General features: G+C 43.7%; 1 protein-coding gene across 1 annotated transcript in view; it reads left to right on the forward strand.

The window, feature by feature from the left end:
• itgb2 (integrin, beta 2) overlaps positions 1-23,394 on the forward strand; it is a gene marked incomplete at its 3' end in the record, with an annotated part of 23,432 nt that continues 38 nt past the window's right edge. Inside the window, exons 1-16 of the mRNA XM_080534006.1 lie at positions 1-21; positions 3,592-3,652; positions 3,895-3,986; positions 6,303-6,501; positions 7,452-7,622; positions 9,022-9,263; positions 11,820-11,978; positions 14,193-14,288; positions 14,395-14,484; positions 16,826-16,960; positions 17,375-17,565; positions 19,715-19,947; positions 20,633-20,852; positions 21,712-21,923; positions 22,525-22,691; positions 23,367-23,394. The exon at positions 23,367-23,394 is cut by the window's right edge and continues 38 nt beyond it. Of these exons, the coding sequence (XP_080390132.1) occupies positions 3,595-3,652; positions 3,895-3,986; positions 6,303-6,501; positions 7,452-7,622; positions 9,022-9,263; positions 11,820-11,978; positions 14,193-14,288; positions 14,395-14,484; positions 16,826-16,960; positions 17,375-17,565; positions 19,715-19,947; positions 20,633-20,852; positions 21,712-21,923; positions 22,525-22,691; positions 23,367-23,394 (2,293 nt within the window). The 5' untranslated portion in view covers positions 1-21; positions 3,592-3,594. The remainder of the gene's footprint in view (positions 22-3,591; positions 3,653-3,894; positions 3,987-6,302; positions 6,502-7,451; positions 7,623-9,021; positions 9,264-11,819; positions 11,979-14,192; positions 14,289-14,394; positions 14,485-16,825; positions 16,961-17,374; positions 17,566-19,714; positions 19,948-20,632; positions 20,853-21,711; positions 21,924-22,524; positions 22,692-23,366) is intronic.

The following is a 23,394-nucleotide window of genomic DNA, read 5'->3' on the forward strand; positions in this document are numbered from 1 at the left end:
ACAAGAAGCATCTTGACTCTAGTAAGTACTCTCCTAATATAACTGTGTCATTTCAATAGCTAATATAATAGTTTGTTTCAGTGCAATGTGCTGCCTAATTGAATGACCTTTTCACCTAAGCAGTTGAATTATAAGAACATGGTTTGAAAAGCAGATCAGTCGGTAGTCGAGGAAGAAATAACTAGACACGGAAATATGCTTTTGGTTTTCTTGCTTAGTTGTCTGGAAGTCCTTCCATTTTTACATAGTGACTCTTGTGTCTGTGGGTTAGGTAGACGACTACTGTCAGTACTCAAGTTGTAAAAGAAAATCAGGGGGGATGGTGGACTTCATCATATGGGGACAATTTTTGCTTCCCCACAGCGTCAGTGACTTCAGCGTCAGTGACTTCAGTGTCAGTGACTTGGTGGTAAAAATGTCATTGCATGTGTGCGTGCCCCCCTCCCTCGCCCACAGTATTTTACTCAATATGCACAAAACTAAATGTTGAAATAGCAGTAATACCACTTCGTTGATAAAATGACATAAGGGATGGAAAGAAAGGGGGGATGGCAGTTTTAGAAGGGGGATGATTTTAACCGTTTTTATTGCAGGGGGGGGGGGTGCCATCCCCCCTCAACTCTAGTGCTCACGACTGTACATAGACTGTACATAGACTGTACATAGACTGTACATAGTGACTCGTGTGTCAGTGGGTTAGGTAGGCTGTGTCTCAGGAGGTAGAGCCACCGTCTAATGATCGCAAGGTTGGCAGATCGGCGGTTCGAGCCCCGGCTGGCCACATGTCGAGGTGTCCTTGGGCAAGACACTGAACCCCAAATTGCTCCCGGTGAGCGGGCCGGCCGGCGCCTTGCATGGTAGCTTGTTCGCCATTGGTGTGTGACTGTGTGTGTGAATGGGTGAATGAGAGGCCGTTGTAAAGCGCTTTGGATAAAGGCGCTACATACTGTAAGTCAGTCCATTTACCATTTAGGCTACTACTGTACATAGTGACTCTTGTGTCTGTGGGTTAGGTAGACTACTTCTGTACTTGGGTAATTACTGTACTGTTAATGAGATGAGATGGTACGCTACATGGCCAAAAGTATGTCGACGCCCGAACATCACACCCATATGTGCTTGTTGAACATCTCATTCTAAAATGATGCGTGTCAATATGGAGTTGTTCTGTTATGAGTTTGTTATGGAGTTGTTGTTTGTTGCTAAAACAACCACCACTCTTCTGGGAATGCTTTCCACTCGATTTTGGAACACGGTTGTGGAGATTAGCTCCCATTCAGCCACAAGAGAATTATTGAGGTCGGGCAACTGATGTTGGGCGAGAAGGACTGGCTCGCAGTCGGTGTTGTAATTGATCCCAAAGGTGTTGGATGGGGTTGAGGTCAGAGCTCTGTGTGCAGGCCAATCAAGTTCTTCCACACCAAACTGGGCAAGCCATGTCATTATGGACCTCGCTTTGTTCACGGGGACATTGTCATGCTGAAACTGGAAAGGGCCTTCCCCAAAATGTTGCCACAAAGATGGAAGCGTACCCTTCTCTAGAATCTCATTGTATTCTGTAGCATTACGATATCCCTTCACTGGAACTAAGGGGCCTAGCCCAAACCATGAAAACAGCCCCAGGCCATAATTGTGTCCACGTTATCTTTCGCTATGTAGTGTATATAGCAATGTACAGTTAGTGATGTTGAAGTTGATGGTTGTACTGTGTAGATATTTTGTCAATCAGCTACTTTACCTGGGTGAAAGCACATTGGATAATTTATTACCCATAAGCCACCTGGATTACTACTATTTACTACTTACTTACTATGAGGGAAAGTTAATATGAACTACTTAAAAAAATAAAAAAATAAGCAGCAACAAGCTATGCTTGTAAAAGATGATTTCATCTCCCTGCTCTCTCTATTATCTCTATTATTATTCTATTAGTAAATGCGTCTTTTCATATGTCTGCATTGGGTTTTACTGTATCAATGTAGTTTTAATCCACATTACTTGTTGTTTGTGTTGGTCATTCAGTTCCTCTCAGAAAAGGGGAAGTATCTAAACCGGCCACCCAAAAATACTTGTTGGTCATGAATGTGATGTGGGGAAACTTGAAACCACGCAAAGCACCCGATACATATGACCATGTAAGGCTGTAATACAGGCAGGTCACTGGGGTGGTGCCTAATGGATGCCCCATACAGCATAATGAAGCCTTCACACAACCTTTATAAGTCCCTTGTCTTCGTGCACTATTTGAACCTGAAGTGTTGTGCTCAGATCACAGTTCAGAATAACATACTACACGTGACAAAGAGATAAAATTAAGAACAATTAATCTAATTCATAATTAATCAAATGAATACTCAAATTAAAAGCAGAATTCGGGCACAATTTGGGGCTGTCCATCTTAAGAGGGTGTACTGTAACCTTAGATGCCTCACAAACCATTTTATAGACCAGCAGAGTTTGGGCAAATAGGTCTATGACAAAGCCCCGGATGTAAAGGCGTGTTACATATCATCTCTTATTATGGTATGGTTTGCTTATAACTTATTTGTGAAGCGTCTATGTAGGCCACACAGTATTTCAGAAAGCTTGAGTGTGCCTTTGTAAGACACTATACAGCGTCCTGTCAGTCGTGGGGCTTGTGAGATGACCAGAAGTCCCACACAAGAATTTATAATTTATTTATTTGACCTTTATTTAACCAGATAAAATCAGTTGAGAACAAATTCTCATTTTCAATGTTGAAGAGGCCCCGGCAAGAATAAAAACAAACATATAAGCAGAAATACTCGACAGAGAACAATACATACAACACATGAGAACAGCAAAGACAGTGAAGATGTATTAAATACATGTCGTTGTTTGGTACCTGTACTATAGCAATGACAATAAAGACCATTCATTCATTCATTAATTCGAAGATACATAAATAAATAAAAAAACAAAGTCAACTAACCTATGTGTGAAAAGAGAGCGGGGTGTGTGTGTGTGTGTGTGTGTGTGTGTGTGTGTGTGTGTGTGTGTGGGGAGGGGGTGCAATCAGCAGAAACAACAGTCAACTACCTGACCTGCTGAAGTTAGTGTTAGGGTTAGGGTTAGGGTTACCTGCTGAAGTTAGTGTTAGGGTTAGGGTTACCTGCTGAAGTTAGTGTTAGGGTTAGGGTTAGGGTTACCTGCTGAAGTTAGGGTTAGGGTTAGGGTTAGGGTTACCTGCTGAAGTTAGTGTTAGGGTTACCTGCTGAAGTTAGGGTTAGGGTTAGGGTTAGGGTTACCTGCTGAAGTTAGTGTTAGGATTAGGGTTAGGGTTACCTGCTGAAGTTAGTGTTAGGGTTAGGGTTAGGGTTACCTGCTGAAGTTAGGGTTAGGGTTAGGGTTAGGGTTACCTGCTGAAGTATTTTTGAAAATGGTAATGGTAATGTTGACCGATTGCTTAGGAAAATACCTATTGAATATCAGTATTTAGTGGGATAGCTGTTGAGAATTGCATGGCGGCCATATACAGTATACATGCTATTCATTCTGATGGTGTCAGAGACTTCATATAATCAACAGTAAACATGAGCTGCTTGCTCTGCTTCTAACAACCCCCACCAGGATATGGATCAGGATGTGTCTCTCAAAGTCTGTCTGCTTCTGCTGGTCGGTCTTCATGGTGGTAAGTTACCTAATTGAAGTCCTTTAGTCGTCACAATTATATGAAATAATTGTCACAATCTGCATCCAGTGTGTATTGACTATAGATGATCTTCATAGGCTACCACCAGTGATGTTTAATCAACCTAATCACGTCCTATGAGGTTAAAGAATAACAGAGCTATAAGTACTGAACTGTGTGTGTGTGTGTGTGTTGTGTGTGTGTGTGTATGTGTGTGTGTGTGTGTGTGTGTGTCTCCCCAGTCCTGTCCGAGGAGGTGTGCATCAAACGAGTCATCAGCTCCTGCAGTGACTGCATCAGATCTGGACCCTACTGTGTGTGGTGCAAAAAACTGGTGAGGAGATACACTGTGTGTGTGTGTGTGTGTGTGTGTGTGTGCGTGTGCGTGCGTGTGTGCGTGCGTGCGTGCGTGCGTGTGTGTGTGTGTATCTGTGCATGCAGATATGTGTGTGTGCGTGTGTATGTGTGTGTGTGTGTGCATGCTGCATGCATGTGTGTGTCTGTGTGTGTGGGTGTGTGTGTGTGTGTCTAGAGCTAGGTGTGAATGCTAACTCCGCTTTGAGTGTGTGTGTGTGTGTGTGTGTGTGTGTGTGTCTAGAGCTAGGTGTGAATGCTAACTCCACTTTGTGTGTGTGTGTGTGTGTGTGTGTGTGTCTAGAGCTAGGTGTGAATGCTAACTCCACTTTGTGTGTGTGTGTGTGTGTGTGTGTGTGTGTGTGCGTGTGCGTGCCTACGTGTGTGTGTGTGTGTATCTGTGCATGCATCTGTGTGTGTGTGTGTGTGTGTCTAGAGCTAGGTGTGAATGCTAACTCCGCTTTGTGTGTGTGCGCTTCCATTGCTGTGTGGGTGTGCTGGAGGTGTCAGCGGTTAGCAGTGTACCACACCAGAGCTCAGAATACTGTCAGCATACTGGTACTGAGCCTCACTATGTGTGTGTGTGTGTGTGTGTGTGTGTACTGAGCCTCACTATGTGTGTGTGTGTATGTGTGTGTGTGTGTGTGTGTGTGTGTGTGTGTGTGTGTGTGTGTGTGTGTGTGTGTGTATGTGTGTGTGTGTGTGTGTGTGTGTGTGTGCTGAGCCTCACTATGTGTGTGTGTGTCCTGGCACCTCTGACTACACGGGCCTATTTATTTTAATATGTAGGTTAGGGTTTGATTATCTATCTGTAGATGTTGAACGTGCTATGTCCATGTATGAAGTGTCAGCTGCAACTCATTTTAATTTAATTTAATTTTGCCATTTAGCAGACGCTTTTAATCCAAAGCGACTTACAATTACGAATTACAGGGACATCATTCCCCCTGGAGTAACTGAGGGCTAAGTGCCTTACTCAAGGGCACACTAGTAGTGTCCAACTCACTATCCACTAGACCAGGCCACCACTACCCCTAAGCAACTGCATCTACTGCTACGGATGAAGAAATATGTGACACATTCTAATGCTTTGGTCCTCATGTCATGTATCTGAAGTAATGATCAGACTTTTCTTTTCGAAAAATGTGAACACATTTCCTCGCTAGTCAACTAACACAGCTTGTTTTGTGAGCCTGCTAACAATGTAAAGTAGTGTTCTAGTTAACTAGGTAACAATGTAAAGTAGTGTTCTAGTTAACTAGGTAGCAGTGGGGATTGCTCACCCAATCCATTACGTTGTTGCAGTATTTTGGCTTGACTAGCGAGTGTGTGTTGTGATTCTCAACAACAACGTTGAAACGTAGTTCCGTGTTTCAAAAGAAAAGTCAGAACATTTCGATTGGTTGCCGACATGCGGACCAAATGATCAGACTGTGTCACATATTGTACAATTTGAAGTCACAAGTTAATATTAATAATCCTCGTGGATAGTTTGGTGACAGAGTCAGAGAGGGGTAGAGAGAGGAGGGGGGAGAGAGGGGTAGAGAAAGAGAGAAAGAGATAGAGAATGAGGGAGAGAGAGAGAAGTAGAGAAGGAGAGAGAGGGGGAGAGACAGAGACAGAGAGGTAGAAATAGAGAGAGGGAGAGAGAGACAGAGAGAGAGACACAGAGAGAGAGGTAGAGAGAGAGAGAGACAGCGAGAGAGAGGTAGAGAGAGAGAGAGAGAGAGAGAGAGACAGAGAGAGACACAGAGAGACAGAGACACAGAGAGAGAGAGGTAGAGATAGAGAGGTACCCTGCACAGAGTTTGGTGACCGAGATCTTCTGTAGGGGAGTCCACACGTGCAGTGAAACCCTTCTGTCTGGTACCTGACCAAGGAAACCTTGGCACATAGCATAACAAGTACACTTTCACCAAAAAAACAAGTTAGCAATCACAAATCTATTTTCAGGTCCAAAACATACTATTCACTGTTGTTGAGTGTGGCCTTCGTTCAGTGGAGAGACAGTACAGGGGGGGCACTGGAGAGACAGTACAGGGGGGGCAGTCGAAGTCTTAGGAGGGGAAAAGCAGGTGTCTTAGGAGACACAGTGCTGGGGGTAGTCATGTCTCAGCGGGAGCAGGAACCCTCAGCATTATTTAATAATAATGATTATGATGATTATGATTATGATGATTATGATTATTATGATTAATAATAATAACGCCTCTGTTATTATTATTATTATGATTATTATGATTATGATTATTATGATTATTATTATTATTAACACCTCTGTTCCCCGTACTCTAAGAACTTCACCAACCCGGGGGAACAGGAAGCGGCTCGCTGTGACACCAGGAAGAATCTGAAGGACCGGGGCTGCATGGAGGCAGACATCATATCTCCCAAAAACACCTTTGAACTGGTGCGCAACCGGCCTCTGTCCCGCGCCGCCACCCAGGGCGCCGTTCAGCTGCAGCCTCAGGAGGTCCGGCTGAAGCTCCGCCCAGGTCAGTGGGATCAAGAGACCACAAGTGGAAGGTCTCAAAGGAACACGGCATTGGTTTGAAAAGAGCCACATTTCAATGTCGGCTGAAGTCAATATGTGATCGAATGGGGAACAGGGGAACTTATTAGCTAACGAGGGTAACTCTGGGTGATACAGAGAGCTCTATGTACATGTGAGGTGGTGTGGCCTATCTTTACCTGATCAGAATACTGTCAACATGTATTTTGTTTGTTTTACATTTACATTTTAGGCATTTAGCAGACGCCATATTCCAAAGCGACTTACAATCAATACATTTGAATACCAAGCATGTGAATCAGCAATCCACCATTCGTTGCAGGAAGAGTAATCTAGCTCGGGCCCGGGGCCACTGATAGAAGGAAAAACCTTCTCCCTATTATCGCCTTCTACTAAAACTTTATTTTTTTTAATTATTTTTTTACTGGAGAAACTGAGAAACAGTGCATGGGGGGCAATAGAAGTTCTTAGGGACACAGTAGAGGGGAAAGCGGGTGTCTTTAGGAGACGTAGTGGTGAGGGTCAGAAGATGTCTCAGGAGGAGCAGTTAAGATGTAACCTGAAGAGATGGAGGTCTTTTTACCCTCTGGTAGCACCTCTGTGTTTTTGTTTGTTTGTTTGTTTGTTTGTTTTCTGTGTTTCTTTTGTTTTGTTTTGCTTGTGTGTGTGTCTTCGGTTGTTTTTTTTTTTGTTGTTAGCTTGTGTGTGTCTGTCTTTCTTGGTGGATGTTGTGTTGTCGCTGTGCTCCTTGTTCTACTCTCAAGAAAAACAATACATATGTTTTAAAAATGGGGTTATTATGATCGAATGACCCTAAAATAAAAAGCGAACGGTCTGTAGTTTAATCATGATACCACTTCTTGACTTCTTGTCTGTGTTCATCTTTGTTGATGTTGACGTTAAAAACATACAGTATTTGTTGTTCACTTTCAGGACTGTCGCGAGAGTTCACCGTCTCGTTTCGGAGGGTGGAAGGCTACCCTGTTGACCTGTACTACCTGATGGACCTCTCCTACTCCATGGAGGACGACCTGAGGAACATCAAGGCGCTGGGGACCGACCTGTTTGCAGCTCTCAAACGTATCACGACCGAAGGCAGAATAGGTAATGATAATAATGATGATAATAATGATCATAATAATAATAATAATAATAATAATAATAATAATAATAATAATAACAAGAATGATAATAATAATAATAATGATAATAATAATAATAATAATAATAATAATAATAATAATAATAATATTGATGATACTACTACTACTACTACTACTGAATGAATGAATGAATGAATGAATGAATGAATGAATGGACTTTATTGTCATTGCTACAGTACAGGTACCAAACAACGAAATTTAGGAGGGGTGGCTCCCCTGGTGTTAGGAAAGGAAAAAAAAAAAAAAACTTTTAGAAAAAAAATCACAAGAAGGGAAGGAACTGGTTTACATAAATAAAGGCTATGTACACTATCCACTGTACTATACTGTACAGACAGACGACTAGGGTTGTCATATTGCACAATAGTATTATTCCACATTTATTTAAAGTGTCGCAGTTTGCAGGCTTGAAATGTACATGTTTGTGCCTCAGCACTACACCTGATTTTTTTTTCTTCAGTCCAGCAGCTGCCATCAATCCGTCCAGACTGTCCAGGGCCCAGACTAGTACTACTACTATTAATAATAATAATAATAATAATAATAATAATAATAATAACAAGAATGATAATAATAATAATAATAATAATGATAATAATAATAATAATATTGATGATAATACTACTACTACTATTAATAATAATAATAATAATAATCATAATAATGATAATAATAATAATGATAATATTGATGATAATAATACTACTACTACTATGAATAATAATAATAATAATAATAATAATAATAATAATAATAATGATAATTCATTGTATTTATATAGCGCTTTTCAGGGGATCAAAGACGCTGACAATATGGGGAAAACAGAAAACACAGAAACAACAAGCAACAGATAACATGAGCACATAGAACACAGAGTTAACCAACAGGCACAGGGAACAATTAACACAGCAATGTCCAGGGGGGTAGGGGGGTGGCAGGGTTAGGGGAGCTGGTTAGAGGTAGGGGAGGTTGTATGCGTGTCCAGGGGCGGAGGGTTAGGGGAGCTGGTTAGGGGTATGGGAGGTTGTATGCGTGTCCAGGGGGGGAGGGTTAGGGGAGCTGGTTAGGGGTATGGGAGGTTGTATGCATGTGCAGGGTTAGGGGAGCTGGTTAGGGGTAGGGGAGGTTGTATGCGTGTCCAGGGGGGGGGGGGGGGCAGGGTTAAGGGTAGGGGAGGTTGTATGTGTGTCCAGGGGGGGGGGCAGGGTTAGGGGTAGGAGAGGTTGTATGCGTGGGCTACACCATCTTAGATTTCTATCCATTCCAGAGACGGTGTGGATGGTCACCTATTCAATCTCATCCGACTGTCTTTTGTGTCTTTTTCCCTCTTCCTGAACAAGGTTTTGGCTCTTTCGTTGACAAGACTGTGCTGCCCTTCACTAACACCAACCCAGAGAAGCTGAAGAAGCCGTGTGAGGAGAAGGAGAGGTACTGCCAGCCTGCCTTTGGCTACCGACACGTCCTCAGCATGACCAGCGACATAGAAGACTTCAGGGCTGAAGTGAACAAGCAGTTCATCTCTGGGAACTTGGACACCCCTGAGGGAACCCTGGACGCTATTATGCAGGCTGCAGTCTGTGGGGTAAGAGGCTAGGCTAGGCTAGGCTAGGCCCAAAGTCAGGGTAAGAGGCTAGGCTAGGCTAGGCTAGGCTAGGCCCAGAGTCACACCGTAGATGGTGTAAGGCGATCAACTTCTCCAGAATTGATTTAATTGAGTCGTCACTTACAAGCGAGTCCGTTTAATCTCAACGAGACGTCCTTGATATCACTTCTAAGATAAAATGATCCAATCAAATATTCGGCACCACTACTGAACTGTTCTTTAAGAGAATATTTATTCGAGCACATCGGCAAACAATAACATCAGCATACAATAGCATTTCATTCCATGGAAAGATCTCATCTAGCTTCACCTCCGCAGACCAGGATCAGCTGGTTAACTGCAGAAGTTTCACCGGACAAGAGCCACGTTTCGCCTTGGTCCACAGTTTTTATATATTTTTCTTAACAGTTAGGGATGGGCTGTCCCTCTGGTAGGTTTTATGGTAAGCGTCTGTTTTATATCGGAATGTGGCTTTCGACTTCTTTCGGTGTCCGTGCGAGTGTGTTATCCTCTTCTTCTGACCCCCCGGTCGTTTGTCATGGTGAGAGTGTTCGGACACTCTGTCTGCAACGGTATCCTGAGCAGCCTAGCGCGACGTTAGATACACACACATTCTAATGTTTTTTAAGGAACCAGTAAGCATATGCACACAGTTATGTTTTTAGGATGCATAGATATTTTGATAGTTATTTTGGGTGTATTCTACATACGTTCTAAAGCACTAATTGGCCAGTTATTTAATCTTCAAACACATTCCCTCCTGACCAGGGGCCGGATTCACCAAGCGTTTTTAAGAACAACATTTGTTCTTAAGACAAAACTTAAGAAGATTTGGTATTCACGAAGAAAATCTTATCTTAACTTTAGTTTTTTCTTAACTTTCTTCTTAAGATTTTTCCTAAGATAGAATTTAAGAACAAATGAGATTCTCCAAAACAAAGTTCTTAGATTTCTTCTCAAATTTCTTCTTAACTTTAAGAGAAGCTCTCACCTGTCTTAAAGCAGCTAAAGTGAAAGGGAAGTCTTACTTGAACAATTTTGTATTGCATTTTAGATTTTTTGGGGGGGGGATTTGGATTTATTTGATTTTATTAATATTTAGTTTAGCCCTAGACAATGTGTTAACACATTTTGTTAATTCAAGTTGGTCAGAGTATTTTTGTGTGAATGTAGCCTATCACATACAGCATGTTTGAGATATAACTGAAATGGGCCTTTCAGCCTGTGTCACATGTAGGCCTATTCCTAGATTACACCACAATGTACTCAGAAAGTAAATCAAGGAGGCAGTTGTTGTATTTGATGTATACTACTTAATTAATCATTATGAACATGTTATTTAAGTAGGCCAAGTAACTGAAACAATGTCCTTACTATTATTTATTTTATATTCACATTTTAGATGGAAGTTCTTCATAAGTTCAAAAGAGAGAGAGAGAGAGAGAGAGAGAGAGAGAGAGAGAGAGACACACAGGTGTAAAAATCACAGTTCAAAATCTAAGAACTTCTTAAGTGAGAAAACTAAGAACTTCTTAAGACATAGGACAATTCTTAAGAAAAAAATGGTGAATAGCGTTTAAGAACATTCTTAGGAACATCTTATATTTTTTCTTAAGAATTGTCTTAAGAATTATCTTAAGAACACTTTGGTGAATCCGGCCCCAGGTCTGTAAGTCCTATGTCCTTATCAGGATCGCTTGTGTAAACATCACTGTTGCCAGGCCCACAGACTCCCATGACTTGGGATTCGATTAACAAGTTAAAATACAATATTGAAGAATAGACTTATCATTAATCATTAGTTATGATAGTATAAAATGAGTATAGGAAAATAGAATATCATAACAGCAGGTAAAAATGATTGTTAGTACATAGGTAAAAATAAGCAATCAACAGGCGGTTTGAACCACAACACTTTCTCCCAGTCAGGAGCCCCTTCCCCCCATGTCGCTCAAAAGCAGAACCTCTCTTTTATGGTTCTGTGAGACTTCAACTGACCTCAGTCACATATTATTTAAATGAACACACAGTATTTAATACAAATCCCTAACAATGGGGAGAGATGCTGGTCATCAACTGGGGGGGGGGGACTGCATAGGAGTAGCGAATGGGGAAGTGGTTGACTTCTGCAACGGTCATTTGACACAAAATGAATTGTGTCTGTCCTTTTTTTCCCCAACAGTGTTGCTTCAGTTTCATTATGACTACTTGATAACGTTATTTTTTCTATTTTTGTATTATTATTTCAGGGAATAATACAAGGGAGTGGTAACATATAATTTACTTTTTACATAACTGACCTTTTAAAAAAAATGCCGGTCGAGAGAGGACGCTGGCTTGTTCGGCGCTTCTCCGCCTGAAATCTACTAGGTGTAATTGCAGTTTACAGAGTATATTGTCTTACAAAGACACTTAGATTTACACCTAAGCGCCCCAGTATTTTGTTTGTAAGTCGCTTTGGAATAAGGCGTCTGCTAAATGCCAAAAATGCCTAAAATGTAACGTTTTGTCTGGATACTTCACTGTGTCCCACAGGACAGGATCGGCTGGAGGAACAGCAGCACTCGGCTGATCGTGCTGACGACCGACGCCGGCTTCCACATGGCCGGGGACGGCAAGCTGGCCGGCATCCTGGAGCCGCACGACGAGGAGTGCCACATGGTCAACAAGCTGTACTCCAAGAGCAACGAGATGGTATGTGATGGCAGAGCATGGATATCGGCACGGCTGGAACGCAAACTGACCAATAGGGACAATGGACCAAACTGACCAATAGAGACAATGGACCAAACTGACCAATAGAGACAATGGACCAAACTGACCAATAGAGACAATGGACCAAACTGACCAATAGAGACAATGGACCAAACTGACCAATAGAGACAATGGACCAAACTGACCAATAGGGACAATGGACCGGATCTATCCGTTGTATAATATAGTATATGGTATAGTAGTGAACTGTATGCACTCACTGCAGTGTTCGGCCAAGCTCCACCTGCTGCGTTGCGTCAACTCGCCATCGGCGTTGCGTCAACTTCCCGTTGTCCAAGCTCCACCTGCTGCGTTGCGTCAACGTTGCGTCACCGTCAACGTTCTACTCTAGCTCCACTGGCATTTTTTGTATACGGGAGTAATTTCACCCTTGACTGCAATATGTCCACAACAATAACAACATCATACAGAACATTTTCCAATCAGGGTAATATTTTATCTACATATTCCCAAATAGATAGTTGCTAGTTCAGTAGATGTTCAACTAACTGTCAACAACATTTCAACTAACTAACCACTGATCCTAAACCTTGCCCTAACCTTAAATCTAACCCTATCCTTAACCATAAATCTAGTTACATATCAACAGCAACAACTAGCCGCATATAAAAAATAATATTTTTCGACCTCAAGGATCAGCCGTTCGTCGTCCATTCCTGCAACAAGCTTTCAAGCACCTGTGATGATTGACAGCTGACTCGCGTGAATAGCAATTCGCAATAGCTGAGTAGTTGGCTACAAGCATTTTCAATCTGGTATTATCTCTATTAACCGCTGTGGTGATTTAACAGCTGATAAAAAATTTATAATATATATATAATAATATCAAGTGCACTACAAACAGAGCAAAACGATAAAACAACACCAGAAAACAACCAATAGGCTATACAATTATAACCAACAACTACAATTGTAAATATACAATTGGTCTCATTGTGACGTCTGCGTCCACCGTCAAAAATCAAACTTTTTTGAATGTCTACTTTGGACGCAGCCATCGGACGCAACGCAACGCTGACGCAACGCAGCAGGTGGAGCACCTTTCATTGATTACAATGCATTTGATCCCAATTTCGGACGCAACGCACATTAGACGCAACGCTCGATGGCCATGGTGGAGCTTGGCCGTTAGTCGCTTTGGATAAAAGCGTTGGCTAAATAGCATGTATTCTATTAGTCTAGTAGTGAATAGGGTTGGGCGGTATCCACTTTTTGACATCGTTAAACCGTTCCCAAATGTAACCGCGGTATACGGATACGATATTACCGCAGGATTAAAAATCACATTGTAGGGTTTTGAGGGAGCCACCGATTTCAAATGATGAGTTTGTGACAGCGGCCTAGCTCCGGCTGTGTCGCAGGAGTTAGAGTCGGCGTCTAATGATCGTAAGGTTGGCTGATCAGCGGTTCGAGCCCCGACTGGCCACATGTCGAAGTGTCCTTGGGCAAGACACTGAACCCCAAATTGTTCCCAATGAGCAGGCCGGCGCCTTGCATGGCAGCTTGCCGCCATTGGTGTGTGAATGTGTGTGTGAACGGGTGAATGAGAGGCCGTCGTAAAGCGCTTTGGATAAAGGCGCTATGTAAGTGCAGTCCGTTTACCATTCGAGGGAGCCGCCAATTTCAAATGAAGGATTTGTGACAGTGGCTGGTGAAAGGTGGACCGAAGCCCTCGCTCCGGTCTCTCCTTCTGAGAACCTTCTGGAACACTTTCCACGAGCAGAGCTGAACATTTTGCTAAAAAGTAGAAGAAGAAAAAAAACAGAGCTAAAAATACACTGCCGACACTCACCCGAGTACCAAGCACAGAACTGTAATTGCTGTGAATTCTTCTGAGGAGAAGAAGAAGTCACATGACACATTATTTATTATTATTATTAATAATATTAATATTAATAATAATAATATTAATATTAATAATAATAGATTTTATTTAAGGCATTCATTATATACTGTATATGCACACATTGCGCAGCGGGATTTTTTAAATTACAATATTTTCAGATACTGCCATATACGATATTACGGTATTAACCGCCCAACCCTAATAGTGAATGATATCATTGATGAATTGCAGGCATTAATTCAAGGCCAGAAAGAAAATCACATTAAAATGATTATGTCTATGTGAAGGACTACCCGTCTGTCGGCCAAGTGGCGACACAGTTGGCGAAGAACAACATCCAGCCTATCTTTGCTGTGACACAGAACATGGAGCAGGTATACAGGGTAAGTAGACTCGTTTCTTTCTTCATTTCTTCTGTCTGTCTGTCTGTTTGTAACAATTATTATAATACATGTTCATGTCATTCTAAGTATTTATCTTTGATTACAGGAACTAACTAAAATGATTCCCAAGTCTGAAGTGGGAGTGCTGTCAGGCGACTCTAAAAACGTCGTGGAACTGATTGAAAGTGCCTACAATGTAAGTCATGTTCTGTCAAAGTGCCTACAATGTAAGTCATGTTCTGTCAAAGTGCCTACAATGTAAGTCATGTTCTGTCAAAGTGCCTACAATGTAAGTAGTAGTAGTAGTAGTAGTAGTAGTAGTAGTAATAGTAGTAGTAGTAGTAGTAGTAGTAGTAGTAGTAGTAGTAATAGTAGTAGTAGTAGTAATAGTAGTAGTAGTAGTAGTAGTAGTAGTAGTAGTAGTAGTAGCAGTAGTAGTAGTAGTAGTAGTAGTAGTAGTAGTAGTAGTAGTAGTAGTAGTAGTAGTAGTAATAGTAATAGTAGTAGTAGTAGTAGTAGTAGTAGTAGTAGTAGCAGTAGTATGAATGAATGAATGAATGAATGAATGAATGGTCTTTATTGTCATTGATATAGTACAGGTACCAAACAACGAACTTTGGGAGGGGGGGCTCCCCTGGTGCTAGGAAAGAAGAAAAAAAAGAAAAGAAAAAAAAACAAGAAGGGAAAGGAGCTGGTTTACATAAATAAAGGCTATGTACACTATCCACTATACTATACTATACAAATAAAACACTGTGCTGTACTCTATGCTATGCTATACCTATTCTAACATTTCCTATTCTCTGAACCTTATGTACCCTAGGGTTGTCATATTGCACATAGTGTTATTGCACATTCATTTAAAGTGTCGCAGTTTGCAGGCTTGAAATGTACACATTTGTGCCTCAGCACTACACCTGATTTCACTCCAGCAGCTGCCATCAATCCGTCCAGACTGTCCAGGGCCCAGAACCTAGGTCTTTGCTGTGTTCAGGGCCTGAATGGCCCTGGGGTAGAAGCTGAGCTTCAGTCTGTTTGTCCTTGCTAACATGGTCCTGAACCGCCTGTTCGAGGGCAGCCGAGCAAAGTGTTCGTACCCAGGGTGGGATGGGTCTCTGGAGATCTTGGAGGCCTTCCTGAGGCAGCGTGTGTTGTACAGCTCTTCCAGAGAGGGGAGGGGGGCGCCGGTGATCTTCTGGGCCGATCTCACGACTCTCTGTAGCGCATTCCTCTCTGCGGCTGTGCAGCTGGAGAACCAGTTGCAGATGCAGTAGGTGAGGATGCTCTCCACTGCGCAGCGGTAGAAGGCCACCAGCATCTCCTGTCTGATGTGGTCTTTCCTGAGGACTCTCAGGAAGAAGAGCCGCTGTTGTGCCTTCTTGATGATGGCTGCTGTGTTGTTCTTCCAGGACAGGTCATCCTGTATGTGCACCCCCAGGAATCGGAGGGTTGAGACTCTCTCCACGCTCCCTCCGTCGATGAGCAGGGGCTGGACCTCAGATTTTTTCCTCCTGAAGTCCACGATGATTTCCTGGGTCTTTGACTGGTTCAGCAGCAGGTTGTTAACCTTGCACAGCTTGCTCAGCTGCTCTACCTCATCCCTGTACGCCGCCTCGCCCCCCCCCGAGATGCAGCCCACCACGGTGGTGTCGTCTGCAAACTTTACGATGGAGTTGCTGGGGTGGACAGGGGTGAAGTCGTAGGTGTAAAGCTTGTAGAGGATGGGGCTTAGCACGCAGCCCTGGGGGGACCCAGTGCTGAGTCTGAGGGCTGTGGAGGTGTGGGAGCCCACCCGCACCCTCTGGGGGCGGTCGGACAGGAAGTCCTTGATCCATGCACATATAGAGTGTGATAGTCCCAGGTCTAGTAGTTTGGTCACTAGCCTGTCTGGAAGGATGGTGTTGAAGGCAGAGCTGAAGTCCACAAAGAGCAGTCTCGCGTAGCTGTTTCCCCTCTCCAGGTGGGATAGAGTGGAGTGGAGAGTCGTCGCGATGGCGTCCTCTGTGGACCTGTGGGCTCTGTAGGCGAACTGGTATGGATCCAGGTTGGGCGGGAGGCGTGTGACTATGTGGGCCCGGACTAGTTTCTCGAAGCACTTCATGATGATTGGTGTGAGTGCCACCGGGCGGTAGTCGTTTAGGCAGCTCACCGTGCTTTTCTTCGGGACTGGGATGATAGTTGAGGTTTTCAGGCAGGGTGGGATGGTGGCCTGGGACAGGGACTGGTTGAAGATGTTGGTGAAAACCCCGGCCAGCTGGTCGGCGCAGTCCCTCAGCACCCGTCCCAGGACGCCATCCGGCCCTGAGGCTTTCCTGGGGTCCACCGCCTTCAGCACGCGTCTCACTTCATGCTCTGTGAGGGTGAGGCTGCTGAGAGCTGGAGAGAGTGGTGTTTGTGTTGTGGTTACCTCCGTTCGCCCCTCGTCGAACCGGGCGTAGAAGGAGTTCAGCTTTTCCGCCAGCAGGGGGTCGTCCTCCGCGGCTGATTTGATTTAGACATGACAGTACAGTACTAAGGTTGTTTCTGTGCCTACTCAGAGACTCTCCTCCAAAGTCACCGTGACGCATGACGACCTCCCGGACAACGTGAGAGTCACGTACACTCCCAACTGTCCAGGGAAGGGACCGCCAGGGGACAAAGGAGTCTGTGACAATGTGGGCGTGGGAGACGAGGTAAGACCTGAGTCACGTCCCGTTACACATAAAAAAGAAAGATATCGTTAGCCTAGCGTAGCATAATTGCCTAAGTCATGCTTCACTTGTGGTCAGCCGAGCCATCTTTGTATGTAGTGTAAAAAATGTCAAAGAGATGACTTGGGCAGATAGTGATTTTGGAATGTAACAAGCATTCTGATAGGCTGATGTCATAGAGGCAATTACGCCCAGTGAATCAGCAGTGTTCGGAGAGTAGAGTTAGGCAGATTCTCAATCTCAATTCGGGCAAAATATGACATCATAACAATTATGCTATGAGGCTAACGATATGTTAAAATACAAGACAGCATACATGACAACTGTTCAAAATGCACTTAATGGTCTTTAATGATGTTTCAGACAAAGCAGTACTGTACATCATTGTCTTCTTAGGTGTCTTTCAACGTAAAGGTGACAGCTGATGAGTGCATGGAGGAGACGTCATTTCTCATTGGCCCGTTGGGCATCAAAGACAAGTTGAAGGTTGTCGTGTCGACCCGCTGCGAGTGTGAGTGTGACGACCCCATAGACGCCAGTAACCCCCACTGCAGCGGGAAGGGCATGGTCAACTGTGGAATGTGCAGGTAAGTCAGGCGTTTAGCAGCCAGGAACAACATGGCGATGATCTCTGTCAGTGGTGGACTCAGGCTGTTTGAAGGGCAGGGGGGGTCGAAAAGAAAAAAAGGGCACCTACTGCACAACATGGGACCCCATCAGTGCACATGGTCAAGTTTAGACCATTGGAAGGGCAGCCAATAGGGCACATCCACTAATTTTGCCACTCAAAAGGACACTTTAGTGCGATGTTTTTCAACTGTGGGGAGCACATGGTCATGTTTAGATCATTGGAGGGGCACCAATAGGGCACGTCCTCTCATTTCTGCCACTCAAAAGGGCATTTTTGCCACTCAAAAGGGCACTTAAGAGAGACGTTTTTCAACCATGGGGGCACACCAGGAGGGGCGGTCGCCCCCCCTGAGTCCGCCAGTGATCTCTGTACTGCAATGAAGCCCTTAGACAGGGTATCCGCGGTGTCTTGAAAAGTGTTAAACGTTGATAAATACATTTTGGGAAAGTATTAAAAAGTCTTATCACGATTTTATGAGGTCTTGAATTTTGTTGGTATTTTTCTGAATTAGACTCTGTCCAAAGAGTTTGAGTCCTAAAAACTTTTAGTAAAAGTTCGTGAATTTATTAGTTTTATTAAAAAAACAAAGATGAACCGGAAGTTCTGTTGTATGATAGTGGTCTAGTCTATTGCAAACTAAAACTGTTAAGTTAAAGGTGTCACTGATGTAAACGGTTACAGCTCCAAGTGGCGGTGAAGTCTGGAAAAATATTGGCAAGGTCTTTAAAAAGTCTTAGAAAGGCATTGAAATTAACCTCAAGATTCCTGTATATACCCGAGCTCAGTCAACCTGGATTATTGTATGCTTCAAGATCGTAAATGGAGCTAATCGTTCCTTACGGGGCTCACGTTTACGGGCAATTGATTGATTGATTGAAAACTTTATTAGAAGATTTGCAGAAGTAGGTACATGAAAGTACATATTACATACAAGGTCAACTAACAGGATAAAAACCCAAGAAAGCCACTGGCTTATTTCAATTGGGGTCCTTGATTGGGGTCCAACAGATACATAATACCGGAAAATCTGTTTTCCTTGTCCGTTTTTTGGGTTGTACAGCTGAAAAGACGTAAAAGTAAAAAATAATAATAAATAAATACAGTAACATCTTAACAAAAAATAGATTATTATTATTATTATTATTATTATAACCCTAAACCTAAACCTTATTCATAATAATAATAATTATTATAATAATAATAACTTTTTATTTGTTTCGTGCTTTTCCTGCAAACGTTGCAGCTCAAAGTGCTCCAATCATTATAGAATCATAATTTAATTATTTAGTCATTTAAAGGCAATATTAAAAAGATGGGTTTTTAGTCTTGACTTGAACATAATGTGCTGAGGTTGCATCCCTAATGTAAACTGGCAGTGAGACACAATCTGGAGCATAAAATGAGAATGCAGCCTCACCAAATCTCTTCTTTTGTACATGTGGTACACAGAGAAAACCAGCGTCAGAAGACCTGAGAGCTCAATTGGGCTGATATGCTAGCAGAAGACCTGAGAGCTCTATTGGGGCTGATATGCTAGCAGAAGACCTGAGAGCTCTATTGGGCTGATATGCTAGCAGAAGACCTGAGAGCTCTATTGGGCTGATATGCTAGCAGAAGACCTGAGAGCTCTATTGGGCTGATATGCTAGCAGAAGACCTGAGAGCTCTATTGGGCTGATATGCTAGCAGAAGACCTGAGAGCTCTATTGGGCTGATATGCTAGCAGAAGACCTGAGAGCTCTATTGGGCTGATATGCTAGCAGAAGACCTGAGAGCTCTATTGGGCTGATATGCTAGCAGAAGACCTGAGAGCTCTATTGGGCTGATATGCTAGCAGAAGACCTGAGAGCTCTATTGGGCTGATATGCTAGCAGAAGACCTGAGAGCTCTATTGGGCTGATATGCTAGCAGAAGACCTAAGAGCTCTATTGGGCTGATATGCTAGCAGAAGACCTGAGAGCTCTATTTAATTGGGCTGATATGCTAGCAGAAGGTCTCTTAGTATGTCTTTATTTATTACCCACCTCGATACACTCCGTGTTGTACACAGAGAAAAACATTATTAATACCAGCAACAATATCCTTTCGCCTCCTTTCTCTGCGCAGCTGCAACAAAGACTACGTGGGGCAGAAGTGTGAGTGCTCCATCCAGGAGAAGGACGAGAGCTCTCTGAGGCTGGAGTGCCGACGGAACAACGGCACAGAGTGTGAGGGGCGGGGGGACTGCGTGTGTGGCCGGTGCCAGTGCCACACCATGGAGGGCGGCAGCCCCTACTACGGCACCCACTGCGAGTGTGACGACGAGCACTGCGAGAAGTTCCAGAACAAACTGTGTGGAGGTAAGAGTCCCGTGTTTTTGTTTTTTTATGAAGGTTATACTTACTTTTCTGAGTGGGGTAAGTCCCACTCTTATCCGTTTTATCGATTAGAGACAAGGAAAATGTCAGCAGGGAATGTGGGCCAGATCCGCAATGTATGAAAGTATTGTTGTCTGAGTTTATTTAATGGTTATTTTTTGAGTGGGGCCAGTCCCACTCTTATAGTTATTGCCAAGGCCATGGAGCTAGACCAACTGGACCACCCCAGACGATGGAAATAACTTAACTAACCCCCAAAAAGCGACTTCTGGACTGTTACATTTACATTTTTGGCATTTAGCAGACGCCTTATTCCAAAGCGACTTACAATCAAGCTCAGGCCAGGGGCCACTGGCAGTTGTCGTAAAAAAGTATTTTTATTATTTTAAAAAATAAATAATTATAGACACTGGAGAGACAGTACAAGGGGGGCAGTAGAGTCTTATAGACACTGGAGAGACAGTACAAGGGGGGCCGTAGAGTCTTAGGAGGCATAGTATAGGGGGAAAAGCAGGTGTCTCAGGAGACGTAGTGCTGGGGGGTGGTGATGTCTCAGGGGGGTGGTAACTGTCTGGCTCGATCGATCGATCACAGGTATCAAAATCATGAATTTAACCCTTTTAAGATCCTGATTCTGCAAGGTCTCTTTCTTCTCTGTCCTCCGAAGGGAACGGAAAGTGTCGTTGCGGCACGTGCGTGTGCGACCCGGGGTACCAGGGCACCGCCTGCCACTGCAAGGAGTCTGGCGAGCAGTGTCGCACCCCCAGCGGGGCGGTGTGCAGCGGCAGGGGCAACTGCACCTGTAACCAGTGCGATTGTAACGAAGGGTACCAACGCCCCTACTGCCTGGAGTGCCCTGCGTGCGCCTCCCCCTGCAAGACCCAGTGGTAAGAGGGTAACCCTAACCCAGTGGTACGAGGGGCGGCTGTGGTTCAGGAGGTACAGCTGCCCGTCTAATGATCGCTTTTGAAGTTTGGCAGATCGGCTGGCCACATGTCGAAGTGTCCTTGCGCAAGACACTGAACGCCAGATTGCTCCCAGTGAGCGGGCCAGCTGGCGCCTTGCTTGGCCGCCATGGGTGTGTGAATGTGTGTGTGAAGGAGAAGCCGTTGTAAAGCGCTTTGGATAAAGGAGCTATATAAGTGCAGTCCATTTAAGAGGGCTATCACAGTTTGGGGGACATCTTGACTCCTCCAGCTAGCCTACTAGAGGGCTACATGGTAAATGGACTGCACTTATATAGCGCCGTTATCCAAAGCACTTTACAACGGCCTCTCATTCACCCATTCACACACCAATGGCGGCAAGCTACCATGCAAGGCGCCGGCCGGCCCGCTCACTGGGAGTAATTCGGGGTTCAGTGTCTTGCCCAAGGACACTTCGACATGTGGCCAGCCAGGGCTCGAACCGCTGATCTGCCAACCTTGCGATCATTAGACGGCGGCTCTACCTCCTGAGACACAGCCGCCCGGCTACATGGAGTTATTACACCTATCGTTTTAGGGGATTGGAACCTTGTTGTGCCGAGGGGATTGGATGTTATGTTTATGTTGTTAAATGTTTATATCTATATGTATCTGTTGTTGACATTTTTATTTCTATTTTGTAGCACTTTGAATTGCCCCTGTTGTATGAAATGTGCTACACAAATATACTTGCCTTGCCTTGCCTATCAAGTACATTCAGTGATGTGTTTGAGTTTGTGCCTCACTCTCTGCCTGTCATACTACATCATAATCCCTGCAGGAAATGCATCGAGTGTCTAGGCTTCCAGACCGGCCCCTTCAGTAAGACCTGCTCAGAGTCTTGCAAAAGTATTGCTCAGTTTGACATGGTGGATACCTTGCCCACCAATAAGCCATGCAAAGAGAAGGACGCAGAGAACTGCTGGGTGTATTTTTCCATTCAACAGCTGGACGGAGTGGACAGATTCACAGCCCTGATTAAAATAACCCGAGGTAAGATTCATTGTGCAGGGCGCTTAGGTGGCGTAGCGGGTTAAGCGTTGACCATGTAACCGCAGGGTCCCCGGTTCGATTCCGTCCGGGGACATAATCCTGCATGTCATCCCTCCCCTCTCTCTCACCCATCCTTCCTGTCTAAATCTCTACTGTATCTGTCAATAAAATGAAAAATATTATGAGTGGGACTGCCCCACTCAGAAAAAATTACTTAGTAAAAAAAAAGATTCATTGTGTGACTGGGTCGTCGCAAGTAGGGTAGTTTTCAGAAAATAGTTGAAGAAGATATTGGTCATTTGAATGTTGGCAAACCTCAAACCAAATACTGGAGAAAATCGCTCGGAATCATTTGCTAGCGCTTGCTAGCTAGTTAGTAGCTGACAACAAAAAACATTGCTATATAACATCTAACTGTATGTTTAGAACACCACAACATGCTGATAGAACATGAACATGCTAAAAACACATAACCACACACAAGTAGATGATCTTACTGTCTTTGCTTTGGAACATGATCTAAAACGTAAGTTTGTTTACAAAACCCAGTGTGAAACACCCAAAACTGACCAGCGGTGGTGTCTATCTCCACTGTGTTTAGAGTGTCCTGAGTTACCAAACATCTACGCCATCATTGGAGGGTCCATCGCTGGCGTGGCGCTGATCGGCATACTGATACTGTTGCTCATCAAAGGCCTGATCTACGTCAACGACCTGAAAGAGTTCAAGAAGTTTGAGAGTGAGAAGCAGAAATCCAAGTGGGCAGCGGTGAGTTGACCTTTCCAGTCTAATATTTTAAATAACTGTTAGACTTCACAGACTGGGAAAGCTCTAAGAATGACAGTTATACAACAGTTAGTTCCGACCAAGTCATTTGATCGGACAAGAGGCATTCCATGAGTGCCGATATACAGTATAACAGCACTGGGACTTTTAACTATAAGTATCACTCCGCCGCACAGGTGTTCTATTAAATGACCGTTAATACAAAGTAGTATTTAGTACAAAGTAGCTTGGCCTGCGGCCTCGTACCTACGACCGAATCACAGCCGTGCTGATATTCAGTACAATAGCACTCTCTCTCTCGTGTGATATTGTTTAATTAGACTTCAGACTGGGAAAGCTCTAAGAATGACTGTTAGACTTCAGACTGGGAAAGAAGAATGACTGTCCAGCAGTAGGGTTCAATAGTGGGAACCAGGTTCCTGAGATTTCCTGCCAAAACCCTGAGATTTTAATAATAACAACAATGATAATTGTGAGAAACCAGCAAATGACAGCGCCCTGCATAAGTAATGGGGCAGTGAAGTATGTTTTCTTCTTTTGGCTCCATACTCCAAACGTTTGGATTTGAAATTCAACAATAAGAGGTTAAAGTAGAGATTGTCAAGATAAGATAGAAGATGGAAATAAAAACATTGTGATCATTTCCCCTCTCAACAGGCCGATAATCCACTGTTTGAGAAAGCTA

Source organism: Nansenia antarctica, assembly GCF_963989245.1.
Source record: "Nansenia antarctica genome assembly, chromosome: 6".
NCBI lineage: Eukaryota > Metazoa > Chordata > Actinopteri > Argentiniformes > Microstomatidae > Nansenia > Nansenia antarctica.